Genomic DNA, 15,441 nt, shown 5'->3' with positions numbered 1-15,441 from the left:
CGGATCTATGACTTTCTGCAAGAAAATCTTCTCTGCCCAGAATGTTCTCCTTTCGTCTGTTAGTTCTGGCCCATGGTGCCCTCCTCCTCAAAACTCCCTTCTGTCTGCTATGGAGGGCTATATCATAATCTTCTTTCCATGAACACTGAGTCAGCTTTTCCACTATCTGCCCCTGCTCACCAATTTCATCAACAGAGTCTCCCCTCCACGCACCTTTGCTGTACTGCAGACCTTACTCTGTAAGTGTTGCCCATTGTTTAAGACACTCTACAGCACATCCTTAACATTGCTCCTTAATTCTACTCCTTGGTATGAACCTCTGCTTACATGAACCGATCTATTCATCACCTTTTAAAATAGAGCAGTGATTCCCATCTTTCTCTTTATTGGCTCTCCATCCTCAGCCTCAGCATCTCTCTCTCTTGGTCTTCTGATACCCTTCCTTAAAACTCTTATTTCTCCCAGTTAGCATCGCCAGAGAAAAGACATGGCATATAGTTAAATGTCACTTTCAAATAAACAACAAGCAGCTTAAAATTGTGAGTATAATTGACATTCACATTATTAATATTGTACGGGACACGCTTATACTAAAACTTTGTTGCTTATCTGGAAATCACATGCCGGTGAGCATCTTGTATTTGAACTTGTTAAGGCTGGCAATCCTCCTTGGTGATATGCATAATCTGATTATAGTATGTACTCACTCCACGACGCTTTTTAATTCATCAACTGTATGTGCAGAATCTCATAATCTTGATGCAATTGCCAAATCCGTAGTGAATGTTTTGCTTCTGTGGAGATTATTTCAGAGTCGTTGGAAGCAGCTCTCGGCTGAGGAGTCTGGTGTAGTATACAGCGGATATAATAAGACACACACTCCCCTGCTTTGCTGGTTTTAACAGGGGGAGGTCTCCTGCTGCCTCTCTCTGGGAAGCAAGTGGGGAATCGCAGAGCTTACGGGAAACAACAGGCATAATTGGTAGCTAAAGGCGAAAACTCAGCACTGACAGAATGGCCCATGTAGGGAGGAACTAGCCATGTCTGAAAACAGTAGGGGAAGCCTCCTGTCTTTGCCAAGTTCTGTTCAGTCAATTAGATGGGGGAGATGGCTCAGTCCCACTCATTTTGAACCCAAGAGGCTTTCACGTGCTAGGGAAATATCCAGCACAGGAATTGTTTAACAGGTACAAAGGTACTGGGTACAAGAGAGGCACACACACACACACACACACACACACACACACACACACACACACACACACACAGAGAGAGAGAGCGAGAGCGCATATTTTAGAAGTTTTAAAAAGCTGCAGTTTCCTGTTCATGAATGAGAAATGAAGTCAAAGCTCCTTCCCTACACTTTCACGGGCTGGCAGACAGGCCGTTTTTCCGGCACCCCCTGTCATTCCTCGTGTATCACAGCATGCTCTCTCACTCAGTCCAATCTCGTATTCCTTTCCATGTTGCACAAATCTTTATTAACACATACAACACATTCAGTTCTATCCAAGGTGCTTAGAATTTAGATGTTGCTCTCTTTGAGCTACGTAACACCAGCTCTTTCTTTTCTTCTTTCTAGTGTTTATCAGCTCTTGGAATTGATATTTTGCCCAGAACATTCAGTCACATTTCTATCCCAGTTTATAGAAGAATTTTCAGTCGTGGCTATTTTTCACTGTTATTCAGCATGCAAAAACAACAGGTTCTGTTTGTGCTGCTGGCTCACAGAGCCGCATACATCTATTTGCTAATTATTATTAGTATTCTTTTTTTTTTTTTTTTTTTTTTTTTTTTTTTTTTTTTTTTTTTTGGTACCAGCAACTCTGCTGTCGAATTATTTTACAAATACAACCCTGTTCAGTTTCCCTGTGTATTATTTGGGAGTCGGCGGCCCCAGCCGTGCCGTGCATTTGTTTCATCTGGGCAAGACTCACCTTACTAGCACGCCTCTATTCCTTTGTGCACGCGTGATTATTACATGTGCACTGGCGTGACCCCAATCCACACACTGTACTTGTGTCAATATTAAGCTATTTTGTTACAGTGAATTGAGTAATAGATTTCTCTCTCTTCATACATATGTATATGAGGAACTCTTTCTGAATGAGACTAGTTTTGCTGGCTGTCATTAGGTCTGGGGAGAAAGCTATTTCTTCAGGGTCATTCCTACAACAAGGGATCACACCGCTACCCTATGCATTCAAGAATTCCGCTTTGATTCGAAGGCATTTCTTTCTCCTCTTTGGTATCTAAGAGGGCTTTAGTGGCCCAGGAGTCCACTCCCAAATCCTTCTTATCGGTGATAATATGATAATGTCATCAGGAGCACAGCTCTCAAAAGAGCATCTCTGTAGTCATCCCCAGGCTCACAACAGTTATTCAGCAGCTTTCCTTTCTCTAATCTGGAAACTTCTTTTAAGTCTGTGGGAAGTCATCAGCATAGGGGAAGGAGTTAATCCAGTCCCACATAAGAGGCTTCCCTGACAGGCGATTTCTCCTTCCTTTACCAAGCTGTTGGCGGGTGGTCACCTACATTATTTCTCTTTACTAGGGTTAGCCCTTTTGTTCAGTTGTATGTCTCTATTATATTTTTGTGTGAATATTTTAGATACTTACTATAGGACTTATGAAAACTTCAGTACACCTTTTAGACACAGAACGGTCAGAAAACAATCCCATGAATGATTTAATTACAACCCCTAATTACAAATTTCTAGTAAGCTGAACTTTGCGAACAGATTTACGGAAGAATAGCTGTTGGCAAAAAACTACTCCTGTAAAATACTCAACTCGGCACACTATCAAATGTAGATTTTCTAGTGAAGCTGCCATCGTTAGTAAGGTAGTGAACACATCCAATGTGTCCAAATTTTCCTCTTGCCTCTTTGGCATTTCACCCCAGCAGTGAGGGACAGTTAAGAACAAGCTACCGGTTGGCTAATCGGTCATAGTCATGTCTTCAGAGAAAATTGTGTAAAGACAGGAGGTAGTATCCAGAATCACAGTGGCTACAGAATGGATGTGAAGGCACAGGAAACAGGAGAATCAGAGTTCAGGGGCACTCTGGAGTACACAGGGAAACCTTAATTCAAAAACTAGCATGTACGCATGCGCGTGCACACCTCTCTCTCTCTCTCTCTCTCTCTCTCTCTCTCTCTCTCTTTCTCCTCCCATCCCCCACGAGTCAGCTCTTCAGCGAGCTCTTCCAAAAGTAACTAAAGCCAAGCATTATCCAGAAAGTACTTAAAACTAAACATCTCCTGATTTGGGCTCCTTTGTATATTCTGTTCATGATACTTCTTCCAGGCACTGGCGCACGAAACCAGCAGGACCTTACTTAATATCTTTCAAGACCAAGAAATGGACAAGGAAGTGCCGGGTTGTAGCAGAGTAACATGGGTTCTAGAGACATATTACAACTATCCAGGAAAAGATGGAGAGATGGCCCTGAGGCTAAAGCATTTGCCATCCAAATATGAGGGCCAGGGTCTGGATTCCTAGAACCTGTGTAAATGCCAGGGGGGCTTAGGGCTTTCTGCACTTCCAGCCTGGGAAGATGGAAATGATGGAGCAAGTTTGGTGTGGGAGGTCCTTCTGTCTATGTGTCGCTTTTATTGGTTAAGGAATAAAGAAACTGCCTTGGCCTGTTGATAGGGCGGAACTTAGCTAGGCGGGGAAAAGTTGACTTGAATGCTGGGAGAAAGAAAACACACACACACACACACACACACACACACACAGAGAGAGAGAGAGAGAGAGAGAGAGAGAGAGGCCATGCAGCTGCTGGAGAGAGACACCTGTGGGAACCTTAACTGGTAAGCTACAACCATGTGATGATATACAGATTACTAGAAATGGGATAAATTAAGATGTAAGAGTTAGCCAATAAGAAGCTAGAGCTAATGGGCCAAGCAGTGATTTAATTAATACAGTTTCTGTGTGATTATTTCAGATCTAAGCTAGCTGGGTGGCTGGGAATGAACAAATAGCGCTCCCTGCAACACAAGTTTGTTAGGGAGATCTGGGATGGAGTGAGAGCCTCTGTCTGAACAAATGTGGGAGAACTGTGGAGGAAGAGTCTCAGCATCAGCCTTAGGCTTCCACATGTAGGTGTGCAACTCCCACACGCAGGCATGCCTCCCCACATACAGGTATGAATCCCCCACATAAAGGTGTGCATCTCCTACATGCAGGTTTGCACCCCTCCACATACAGGTGTGCACCCCCTCCACATGTAGGTGTGCGCCTTTTCCACATACAGGTGTGCTCCCCCTCCACATACAGGTGTGCACCTTCTCCACATACAGGTGTGCACCCCCTCCACATGCAGGTGTGTACCTTCTCCACATACAGGTGTGCTCCCCCTCCACATACAGGTGTGCACCTTCTCCACTTGCAGGTGTGCCCCCCCTCCACATACAGGTGTGCACCTTCTCCACATGCAGGTGTGCTCCTCCTCTACATACAGGTATGTACTCCCACATGCAGGTGTGCACTCCCCCACATGTAGGTGTGCACCCCCACTAGCACCTACCCACACACATGCAACACATGAACACATACATGTGTAACACATACACACACTTCAAAATGGAAAAAAAAAACATTCTTCTGGAAATACCAGACTGAGTTTAAGAACAAGCTGAAGCCTGGGACCAGATCAGGGCTGTCCTCTGAAAAAAGATGGAGTACCCCACAGTTCTGAAAACTTGTCTCCCGGGCTAATCTTCATATTCCATTTACCTGGCTCCCTCATCTTTCCTATAAATTACAGCACTGCTAGAGGTCACAAGAAGTTGGAAATTCTGGCTAAATCTGTAAATAAAGCTCTTTCCCCTCAACAATTCTTATCTCTCAGTTGTTTTTTTTTTGTTAAAATGGCAAACGGTGGGTCTAAGATTTTCCACATAGACCCTGCCATGTTTCCAGTCTTGTTAATCCTGCTCATCATGACATCAGTCTCTCACTGTATTCCTGTAGTCACCAAGGGCACGAAGCACCCTTGTTGGCAAAGTACCTGTTTGATTCTTTGCTCATTAAGAAATATTTATGTATTCATTTATGTGTGGGAGACTGAACCCTCATGTATACTAGGGATGTTCAGTGCCACAGAGTATACCCAGGTCACATTTTACCTTAAATTAATGGATTTTGAGAACTCTTTACAAATGTGGCATTCACGTTCCTTGTCAGACATGATATACAAGCATTTCCCAACACTGCTTATTCTGGATTTTTATTCCCAGCACCTTCAAACTAGGAAGTCTCAGTTTCAATGGAGCTCAATTTATCAGGTGTTTTCTTAGGTATAGTTTCCGTGGTAAAATGTGTAAGAAAGTCTTGCTTATGTACACATTTTTTTTCCTCTTTTTCTAAAAGTACTACTCTGTTTACAGTGTTCTGTATATGTAATAGAAATAAAATTACCACACTTCCCTCCCTTCCCTCGTCCTTTTCCTCCTTACAGATTAGATTCTCCCAAGTACCCTCCTTTCAATCTCTCCTATGTTCCCCTCATTCTGAAGCTGATAGCCTCTTCCTTTGGTTATTACTATTGTGTACACACACACACACACACACACAGAGACAAGAGACAGAGAGGAGAGACAGAGAGACAGAGAGGGAAAGAGGGAAAGAGGGAGGGAGGGAGGGAGGGAGAGAGAGAGAGAGAGACAGAGAGAGAAGGAATCAGGTATAAGAAGCAAACACTCAGGCAAAGGGAAACCATCTGAAAATTATGCCATAGCTTTCATTTTCTGGTGGTTAGTGGGCCCTGTTTGATTCCCAATACTTTCAAAACAGGTCAAAAAAATTCTCTATGTTTCGAGTTGCTCATTGAACTTTTTTCCTAGGTCCAATAATGCATCTGTCCAATGTTTAGGGGATCTGTGAAATTTTGTTTCTGCAAATATGTTTCAGAATTATCTGGGTGCTGCAAAGCTGCTCTTTGGTATTGGCCATTTCTCAGTTTACAGAGTGAACTGTGTGCTCTAGTCCCAGAGCACTGAAAAGGAGACACACCTAAGTTAGAAATGGAGTTCTTGCCGGGAATTAGCAAACCACTGGAAACAAGGTGATGCGGATGGAGATGGACAATCAGAAGCCTCAATCTGGTTGGCACTGTGCATTCATACACTTCAAAGGAAGAGGCTAATTCCACACCATGAGTCCATCCCCTCCAGGTGCTCCTGTGGCTTTATGAAGGACTGGGGTCCTGGAAGCCAGAGCTGTAAGGCAGTCAGTTCTAGTCATGAGGGCTGCATATCTGTTTATTGAGACTGTGATGTGCAGAAATACTTCATTTCCTTACATTTCAGTGGCTTAATTTTATAGCAGCAGGGACCTATTTTGTCTGAGCAAACTTTCTTCTTTTCAAGTCTCCAGTAGAGTTGAGAATGCAGGAAAATGTTCACTTCTAATGGGGATAATGATTAAAACCACAATTATAACTCCCTCTAGCCTACCAGTCAGCTCACCATGAAGTTTGCTTTTTAAGTGCTTTAGGAAAGCAAGCTATCTAAATGCTAAATAACAACACAGGATGCCAAAATGCTCTGGTAGGGGCAGGAGGAACCAATATAGACTGGAACACATCTAGAAATAGAACATAAGCATACTTTTAATTTCATTAGGAATGGCTAAATAAAAGTAATCATCATCTCTGTTAGCCAATGATTACATAAGTAATACAGCTATGATTTAAAAATTATCTCTAGTCAACAAAATATACCGGTGGGCATAAACAAAGGTTAAATAAAATGCTAGCCAGCAGAGTTAGACCCCAAAATGCTTGACGTTGTCCCTATAGCTTTAAGACTGCCTCAGTCAATTGCCTGCTTTGTTTGCATACATACTAGAAGCACTTATAGTTGACACACAGGTCATAAACGAACTTGAACTGAAAGCATCAGGAAATATTTGAGACAATTAAATGACTAAAATGACAACATTAGGAAGAACACGGCATTTGTGAGAGCTTTGTGGGAAAAATATGAGGTTCATATAAATAGGAAGAAACTGAAGAGAATAACTTTGACAAGTTGTAGGGAACTGTGGAATTTTAAAACAATGTGTTTACTTCATAGATGCTTCTGTGACATGAAATAGCAGGGGACTTTTCATGTCAACTACTGTTTTACCTTTGCTTCTATGGTCTACTTAGGTATAAAAATTCTATGCTTTACCTCAATATTGTTTTTGAAACTGTAAGGACCCTTGAAGCTAAACAAGGATGACACCAAAGGACATTTCAAAGTGGATGGGGAAAGTCAGGAGGACTCAGACCTACATAAAACATACAGACAACTGAGGAAAACTGGGAGAGGGAGAGACAGTATTCCCGAGGAAAAGAGAGCACCAGGTTGTTAGCCAGTGCCAAACTCTCAGTCCTGGAACAAACATACAAGGAATATCATTCAGTCTGAACAGATTATATTTGGAAATACACACACACACACACACACACACAAATACATATGCATGCAATAACAACTCATAAGAAAGGGCTAACAATTTGAAGGAGAAAGGGGATGGATATCTGGGGGGGGGGACTCTGGAGGGAAGAAAAGGAAATGTAGAAGATAATAGTGTATTATTCTATCATTATTTGTTATTCAAACAAAGAGTATAGACACTTCCAAATTCTGGCATCCTTGGGTTAGAAATTAGAAGCAGTTGAAGGTCAAATAATGGAAAAGTAACTCGTGTTTCATGTTTTTCTGGTTCCATGTGTCAACACTGTTTACTTTTCCTTTCCTGTTGCACAAGTATTAAATATTCAGGGTTCAAGAGGAGGGTGAGGGTGAGGGCTCCCCCTGGATGGCTTATCATATACTTGTCTCCAGTGAGTGTTGGGGAATGGTGTTGTCGATGCACCATTACTTTACAAAGAAATGCTTTGAATTCATTGGAAAAGTGCAACGCTATTATTGGTTTAGGATACATAAGGTGCCATATGCATTTCTGCCTGGAACATAGTGTGCACCTGATAAATATTTATTGAGAGAATTTTTGAGTCTTCTTGAGGTAACATTTATCTTCACAGCATGCAATGGGATCATCAGAGCTAAGTGATTTATTGAATCATTATTTTCCCATAGATTTATAATTTATTTTAGGGGAAGCTATCATGGAGAATAACTGAAGCATCATTTATTGAAAATTGTCTGAAATCCTTAAATAAAAAAAATCAATCTAAATAGAAGGCTTTATTTTAATGAAGACTATTCTGTTTTTATATTGTGACCAAAAGGAAAGAGCACCTGACCCAAGATTGCAGTGTGGGAATCATATTTAGTCCTTGCCACCAGTACTGCACAGCCTTATTATCCTTTCTGTTATATTGGAAGGGGGAATTAGGGATGGTCATTATCTTCAGAGGGATTGCTGCTGCACAACAGAGCTCACCATTTACGGAGGCCGAGTCTTGGGGGAAGAATCTATCATTTGCTGCTTTCTCGGAGAAAGTCTGTGATTGGCCACCAATGCCTCTGAACTTCCTGAGAGTTCAGATAAATCACCCAGGTCCCTACAGCTTTGAGAGCAATAGGAAGAAGCCCGGGCTGCACTGCTGTCTGGGGCTGTCACGCCACACTCTTATTTGCTAGGCATCTTTATGAGAATCAACTGCTTCACAGTCATTAGGGAGAGGTCAATTTGTGAGCGCTGAGAATTCCCATTCATCACCCCACTCTTTACGCTTGTTGGCGGTTTTATTTTCATATATCAAACCAGTCATTTTGGGCTTGTTAATGCTTTTTTTTATCACGGATACGGTGTTGTGACATCCATGAGAGAAGGCTGCAGATGTGAGATATTATGTGCTTCCCCTTCAACTAGTTCAGACAGGAATCGCTGACAGGAAGATCAACAAAAAAGGGTCTAGTAATTGACTCGAGGTGGTCTTCCTGCTACCCTGAAATACTCCTCTAACTCTTTCATCCGCCTCTGTACAGCTCTCCCTACCTACAGCAATTTTAAGACCCTTTAAGAATTTTAAGAGTGTCTTAGAGATATTGTCTAAAGTTGACAGGTTTGGATATTATCAGGGGGGTGTCTTGGGAGAAAGGTATCTTTGGAAAAGTGTAGTAAAAGATATTTCATAGCTGAGACAGTCAAGCCGTCTGTCTATTTCAGACTTTAAATTTACCCTCCATCCCCATGGGGTATAATAACTGAAGGGAAATTTCAAGGATCTTGCTATTTAGGTAAACAACATTAAAGTCAAACATGTTTGTAACATTATTTATGTGTTTTATGAGATGATTAAACATAACCTGCTAGCTAGCCTAGGAGCGGCACTACAAGTGTATAAAGCTAAGACTGCAGAAGGTAGAGGCAGGGGATCAAAAGTGCAAGTTCATCTTTGGTTGCATAGTGAGTGTGAGACTATCCTGGGCTATAAGAGACCTCGTCTTAAAACCAACCTGCCAAGCAAGCAACCAACCAAGCAACCAACCAACAAACCCACCCACTCACCCACCCACCCACCCACCAACCAACCCTCCAACCAAAGCGTTCCTGCCTGTCAAAAATCACCCTTCCCTTAAATCCCATATTAACATCAAGTATATACCACTCTATATATTCTTGTATGTATAAATGCTAGATACTATACATGCCATACATTGTCTTTTCTATTAAGTCATAGGTTCAGTGATAACATACCCAATGAGAGTTTCCAAATAACCCAACTATGTTAAACTCAGATCACACCCCACAGTGGGTTTAAGGACTCCCCTTTTATCCATTTCTCTGTCTAGTGGTCAGTATTCTGGGGATATACAGATGAACCGTCTTCACTCCACCCAACTGCCATAGGTAAGAGAAGTTAAGATTTGTGCCTGACTTGCTCTTTCCTTAAGCCCCAGAGCCTAGATTTCATGCCTGACACAATCAGCAGTTTGTTTTTTTCTTTGTTTAGTAAGCAAACATTAAAGGGAGCAGCACACATTCTTGCAGAAGTGCAGAATCTGGGCAAAATGTGTCTCTCTAGACCTGGTGCATCAGAGCCCACATGAGAATTCACTTGCCTACACAATCCACAACCTCTTCCCTGCCCTTTCTCATCCCTTTCCTTTTGTGCTGATACTGTTTTCTTTCACACGCCAAGAGGGAAGCTACACACACAGTCTATCAAACCTAACCTTTGATTTTTTTCATGACATAGCAAATCCATACAGATGTTTTAAGAAATTGTCTTTACAGGTTCCATGCATGTGCAATGCCACTTTCTTTATCCTCACTCCTCTTCGGTATTGGCTGAGATTTCCATTTTACTCAATGTGCTTTTCCTCTGGTCCTTTCTGTTTGAGAACCGTCAGTTCCTCCTCACGGTGTGAAAGAGGAGGATGGGCCTCATGATGCAGAGACCTCCAGGTTCTTCCTCCATTGCACATTCATGGGTCAGCCTTACAGGTCTCAAATGCAGCCGGATGTAATCTTGTGCCCTCGTCTTCCTGCCTTAGCTGGTGCATCTGCCATAAAGGCCACAGGTGCTTTTTATTTCAACTCTTCTGTAAAGGCAGGGGTGTTTAACGGGCTTGCTTTGGACACAGACCTTTGTTTATAATCCCAAATCTACTCATTTGTCATTTAACCTCTGTCCCTTTTGCTGTAACTTGCATTTTCCAGAACTACGAAATGTTCTGGAAAATACGACCTTTACCAGATTTCACTTCTTTGACCTTAGCTTTTTATTCTGAAACCCATAAAAATCTAAACCTCCACCCATTCTTGAAGGTTGGCATAAAAGTCAAGATGCAATTTGAGGATCAAAAATAAATTCCTGGCACGTGAAAGGTGAACTGTTGGGATGTGAAGTCCCGTCTGACAGGCACTGCTGGGTCTTTACAGACTTAGGATAGGGTGGTTTCTAGCCTCGGTGCTAAGGAGGTGGCTCAGTTTGTAAAATGTCTGCTGTGAAAGTCCAAAGACCTGAGTTTGATCCCCAGCATCCACCTAGAAAGCCAGGTGTGGTGGTGCATACCTGTGGTCCCAGGGCTAGGCAGGTGGAGACAGCTGGATCCCGGGGACTTACTGGCTAATGTTTCAGCCCAGGTCCCAGGAGAGATCTTTTTTCAACATACAAAATGGGCAGCTGTGAGCAACCACACTGGAGGTTGATATCTGGTCTCTTCACTCATGCGCATACTTGTAAATTTACAGACATGTGAACTTGCCCCTCTCCTATAGTTGGTTCCAGGCTTTTCTTCTGTTAGCAGGAAGAATGGCAGTTGGTGCTTTCAAAACTGCTCCCCTCCCTATCTATAGCCTTGTCCTGTTTGGGGGATCCTCCAAGGGAAACTTCCCCGGGCCATGATGCTGCTATTATGCTATAGTCAGTTGATGTGTTTTTTTGTGGGGTGACTGCCATTCTTTTCACGTCCTTCCTATTAGAGGTACCCCCTTTCAAAACTCAGAACACACTGGCAATTAACCAGAGAGCCTGGGTCCCTTACCACGGTCCCCAAGGCACTAGTAATTACTCCTCCTTTAGCAGAGTGTTTGTCAGAAAGAGAAGTTGAACTCGGGATCCTTCTACCCATTTGTTACTCAGCCACATCTAAAGGGGCAAAGCATTTTTTAGCCGACCTCTGCTGCTCATTGTCCTGTGTTGAACCAGTCACTGTGAGCATCCTTTTCCCAGCAACTGCTCCTTTACTCCCAGAAGAAGATGCCATGGCTGTGCTCCAGTGTGCCCACATTAGGTCCCAAGTTGACTTAGAAAAATAAACAGGATTTTTGAATGCTAATTAAGTCCTCTGATTCTCATAGGAAGCTGAATTGCAAGTCACCATGTCTCAGATTTTTTTTTCATTTTGAGGAAATGACACAGGGAGGTTACATTTTCCTTTTACTCAGTCAGAATGTTAACAAGAACAAAGTGACTACCTTGGACCCCGCAGTAAGAGAGAACACTGTATTAATGCACACAGCCTCCATTGCTAGATTGAGTAAATAAAGCTTTGTGATGACTGTTTTGCTCAGCCCACCGAAGACTGGGTCTAGAAGTTGACTCTGATCGCTGGTTCTGAATTTGAAAACCCTGTTCGTAGAAATCAGTTAATCAAACTGGGGTATCCTTAATGTTCTTCTTTTAAGTCTTTTATCCGCAAGGACTGGATTCAGAACTATAATAACACTGCCCCTCCTTCTGATGTTTAGCCATGTTCCCAGCACCTGTGGAGAATCATTTGTTCACAATGGGTAGCTTTGTTGTGTCCTCTTGTCAGAGAACAGTGCTAAAGATAAAGTGTTCAATAAGGTTATTTAAATTTGTTTCTAATAACACACACCAGTGTGTTGACAAGAGAACTTCAGGTGTATATAGGTGTATGTGTGTGCATGTGTGTGCAGGCATGTAGGTGCATGCATGTGCATGTGTTCACACCTCTGTGTATTTGGAGTCATCAGTTACATAGGTCCACAAGGAAATATACACATCTCCACTGAATTAAACATGCTTTGTAAAGTACAGAAACGAACCTTTGGGGTCACGTTTCCAGTTTCATCTCTATATCCTAACAAGGCCAGGAAGATTAAAATATCTACTGATGAGATGTGACTCTGCATTTCAATTATCTTGACAGCTTCTCATCTTTTTTTTTTTTTTTTGATGATTTAGTAATAGCAGAGTGTGGCAAAGTAGCTGAGTTTCTCCCACAAAATATCAGAATTGTTTTTCATTTTAATATACTTTCAAAGATCATAAAATGTTCCTAAGAGTGACATTTGAGCCTCAGTATTTATGACTTTCTGATTGCTCTAGCAGTTTAGGAAAAAAAAATCTAAAATGAGCCCTCAAGTAAAATTTAAGTGAAAAAGATTAGAATTCAGAGTTATGGACCTCTTTCATTTGAACAAATATTCATGTTTTCCTGCATGTTTTATGGGCCAACCCTAGTTTCTCAATATTTGACAGTTTTCGAAAAAGTGCTTCATTCCTCTCCCAAAATACATGAGCTGTTTTATTTTATTTCTGTTTTTGCAAACTACCCCGTTTTGCATCAGCATCATTTACCCTGCTCGTCTTTTACACTATGAGCTGGCCACACGCGCCATCTGCCCACAAATGAATGGGGCACAAGTCGAAGCAAAAGAGTGAAGGAAAGTAGATTCATGGCAAGCACCTTTCTTTATCCTTAGGATTTTCACACTGCAATGAAATCCACACAGCTGATGTGTAAATGTGTGCTTGAATTTATTTTCTCTTTAACCTTCCTGTGAATCTGTGTTGCTTCCTCATTCATATGTATTGAGTCCTTTGGCTAAATTATAACTGTATTTCTTTATCCAAAATGTAGCTTTTTAATCAGTTTATGAATTTCATGACTGTTTTCCCCATCATACAGTGTTTTAAAACAGGTATTTAGTGCAAAGTGTTATTGATGTCTTGTTATTTGAGGAAGTGGGGAGTGGTGTGATGATGGCTTCTCATTAAGGAATGTGCGGTGAAATTGCATCATAGAATGTCTCACTACTGCTAAAAGGACCATGGATATGGGTGGAGAAAATGTGAATGAGGTTGACAGCCTCACAAAGCAAGTGAGAAAGAGCAAGAGCCTTCAGGGATTTACTAAGGATGATAATTTTATTAAGGTTCATTAAAATGTCCTAAGTTTTATTAACAACTTGAACCTATATTTTGTCCTTGAGGAGTCTAATTAATTAAACTCTTCAATAAGTTATTTGAATGTTCTCCATGCTTTGTTTTAGATGATGGTATAATGCAAAATAGCAGACTTAAAGCTCCAACCTTATGAGACTGATATGTGAATGAATCCTGGTGAAGTAATTTGTAATAATAATAATAGTAATTTGCAAAAAGTTGTTATTTGAGTTTGCTGAATCATATAGAAAAGATCCAAGTGGTTATACATTGAACCTTAGTAAAGAAATCAAAACAAGTAACTCAAAATTAGACAGTTAAGTGATGATAGTACCAATGCATCTGAAGACCCCATGTTTTTAGATTCGGCATCTAAGTTGTAGCACATACGTAATGTGGTCAAGAGAACAGACACAACCAAGAAGAAGGTAGCATGGATGGCAGAGACATCATTAGGGCTGTCTGGAGAAGGTTTGAGATTTTTCTATCTTCCCAAGCAGGCATGGAAGCTTCTAAGAGGCAGATGGTAAACGTGCCCTTGCATTTGATCTGCAAGGAAAATTTTATTCTAAACAAAACAAAGCAAAGAAGAAATAAAACTAGACTTGGTTAATTATGGAAAATTTAAGGATGGTCTAAAAAACCTACATTTAGCTTTAACTGTTGTTCTACAGGAGGAGAAACTTGAGTTTGAGCCTCCATTCCCCCCACTTCTGCTCTTTACTTCGTGTGACTAATTATGTTTCCTATAGTATTCCCCGGTAAGGGAAAGATGATCAACCATCTGCAGGCCTCGTTTTACACTACTGCTGCTGGTCATTCATGGGTTCAAGAGCAAGGCTCTTCCCTAAGCCTCCGCTTGGTCTTGAACCCACAGTAGGTGACACTGGAGACCAGCACACAGTCTGGACTGATGGCTGACCCAGTTGATATTTAACACTGTTAACAGGGATTAGCAGAAGATAACGGTTAATGTTAAACATAATGTGGGTGCAGATGCTGTGATACATGACCGAAACCATCACAGTTACTGCTTCTTTAAGCAGTGGAGACACAGCAGAGGTGATGGAGGAAGGCCATTGGTTAAAAATAAAGAAACTGCTTGGCCCTCATAGGTTAGAACATAGGTGGGTGGAGTAAACAGAACAGAATGCTGGGAGGAAGAGGAAGTGAGCTAAGATGCAGGGCAGATCCTCTGAGAGACAGCCACCATGCTCTCCTCTCAGAGGCAGACATGATGAAGCTCTGACCCAGGATGGACGTAGGCTAGAATCTTCCCGGTAAGCGCACCTTGGGGTGCTACACACATGAACAGAAATGGGCCAAGCAGTGTTTAAATGAATAGAGTTTGTGTGTTGTTATTTTGGGGCATAAGGTAGCCATGCGACCGGGAGCTGGGGCGGCATGAACACAGCCAGCAGCTCCCCACTACACAGAGGAACAAGACTCTCGACAACCATGTGTATGACTGAGTCCCTGACTGCAGGAAGCAGAGCCTGCGTGAGCCCAGACTGTTCTGATGCCCAGTTACTCACTCGTGCCAGGCTGGTCCCAGAAGGAACTTTGTAAGGGACGTACTTCCTGTAGATATGGCCGACTCTAGAGCATGGAACGTCAAACATTTCTCCTCCACACATCCAAACCTAAAGAGGAGAAAATAGAACAAAAGAGACGGGTCAATTTCACCAAAAGGAACTACTAATGTAATTTATGAGACAGTTACAAATTTTCTTTAAAAAAATATTTTATTTTTTTTGTCAACCAACCTGGGCTACAGACTGAGTTCCAGGAAAGCTCGGGCTGTTATACAGAGAAACCCTGTCTTGAAA

At 41.9% G+C, this 15,441-nt stretch overlaps 1 protein-coding gene across 3 annotated transcripts in view; it reads right to left on the bottom strand.

The window, feature by feature from the left end:
* Window positions 1-15,441, bottom strand: part of Galntl6 (polypeptide N-acetylgalactosaminyltransferase like 6) — a 1,046,769-nt gene that overhangs the window by 69,187 nt on the left and 962,141 nt on the right. For all 3 annotated transcript variants that reach the window (XM_057752992.1, XM_057752993.1, XM_057752994.1), the window contains one exon: window positions 15,148-15,255. In XM_057752992.1, the coding sequence (XP_057608975.1) occupies window positions 15,148-15,255 (108 nt within the window). The remainder of the gene's footprint in view (window positions 1-15,147; window positions 15,256-15,441) is intronic.

Source organism: Chionomys nivalis, chromosome 20 (assembly GCF_950005125.1).
Source record: "Chionomys nivalis chromosome 20, mChiNiv1.1, whole genome shotgun sequence".
Taxonomy (NCBI): domain Eukaryota; kingdom Metazoa; phylum Chordata; class Mammalia; order Rodentia; family Cricetidae; genus Chionomys; species Chionomys nivalis.
Note: the sequence above shows the minus strand (reverse complement) of the source record. Positions and strands in the feature narration are given on the sequence as shown.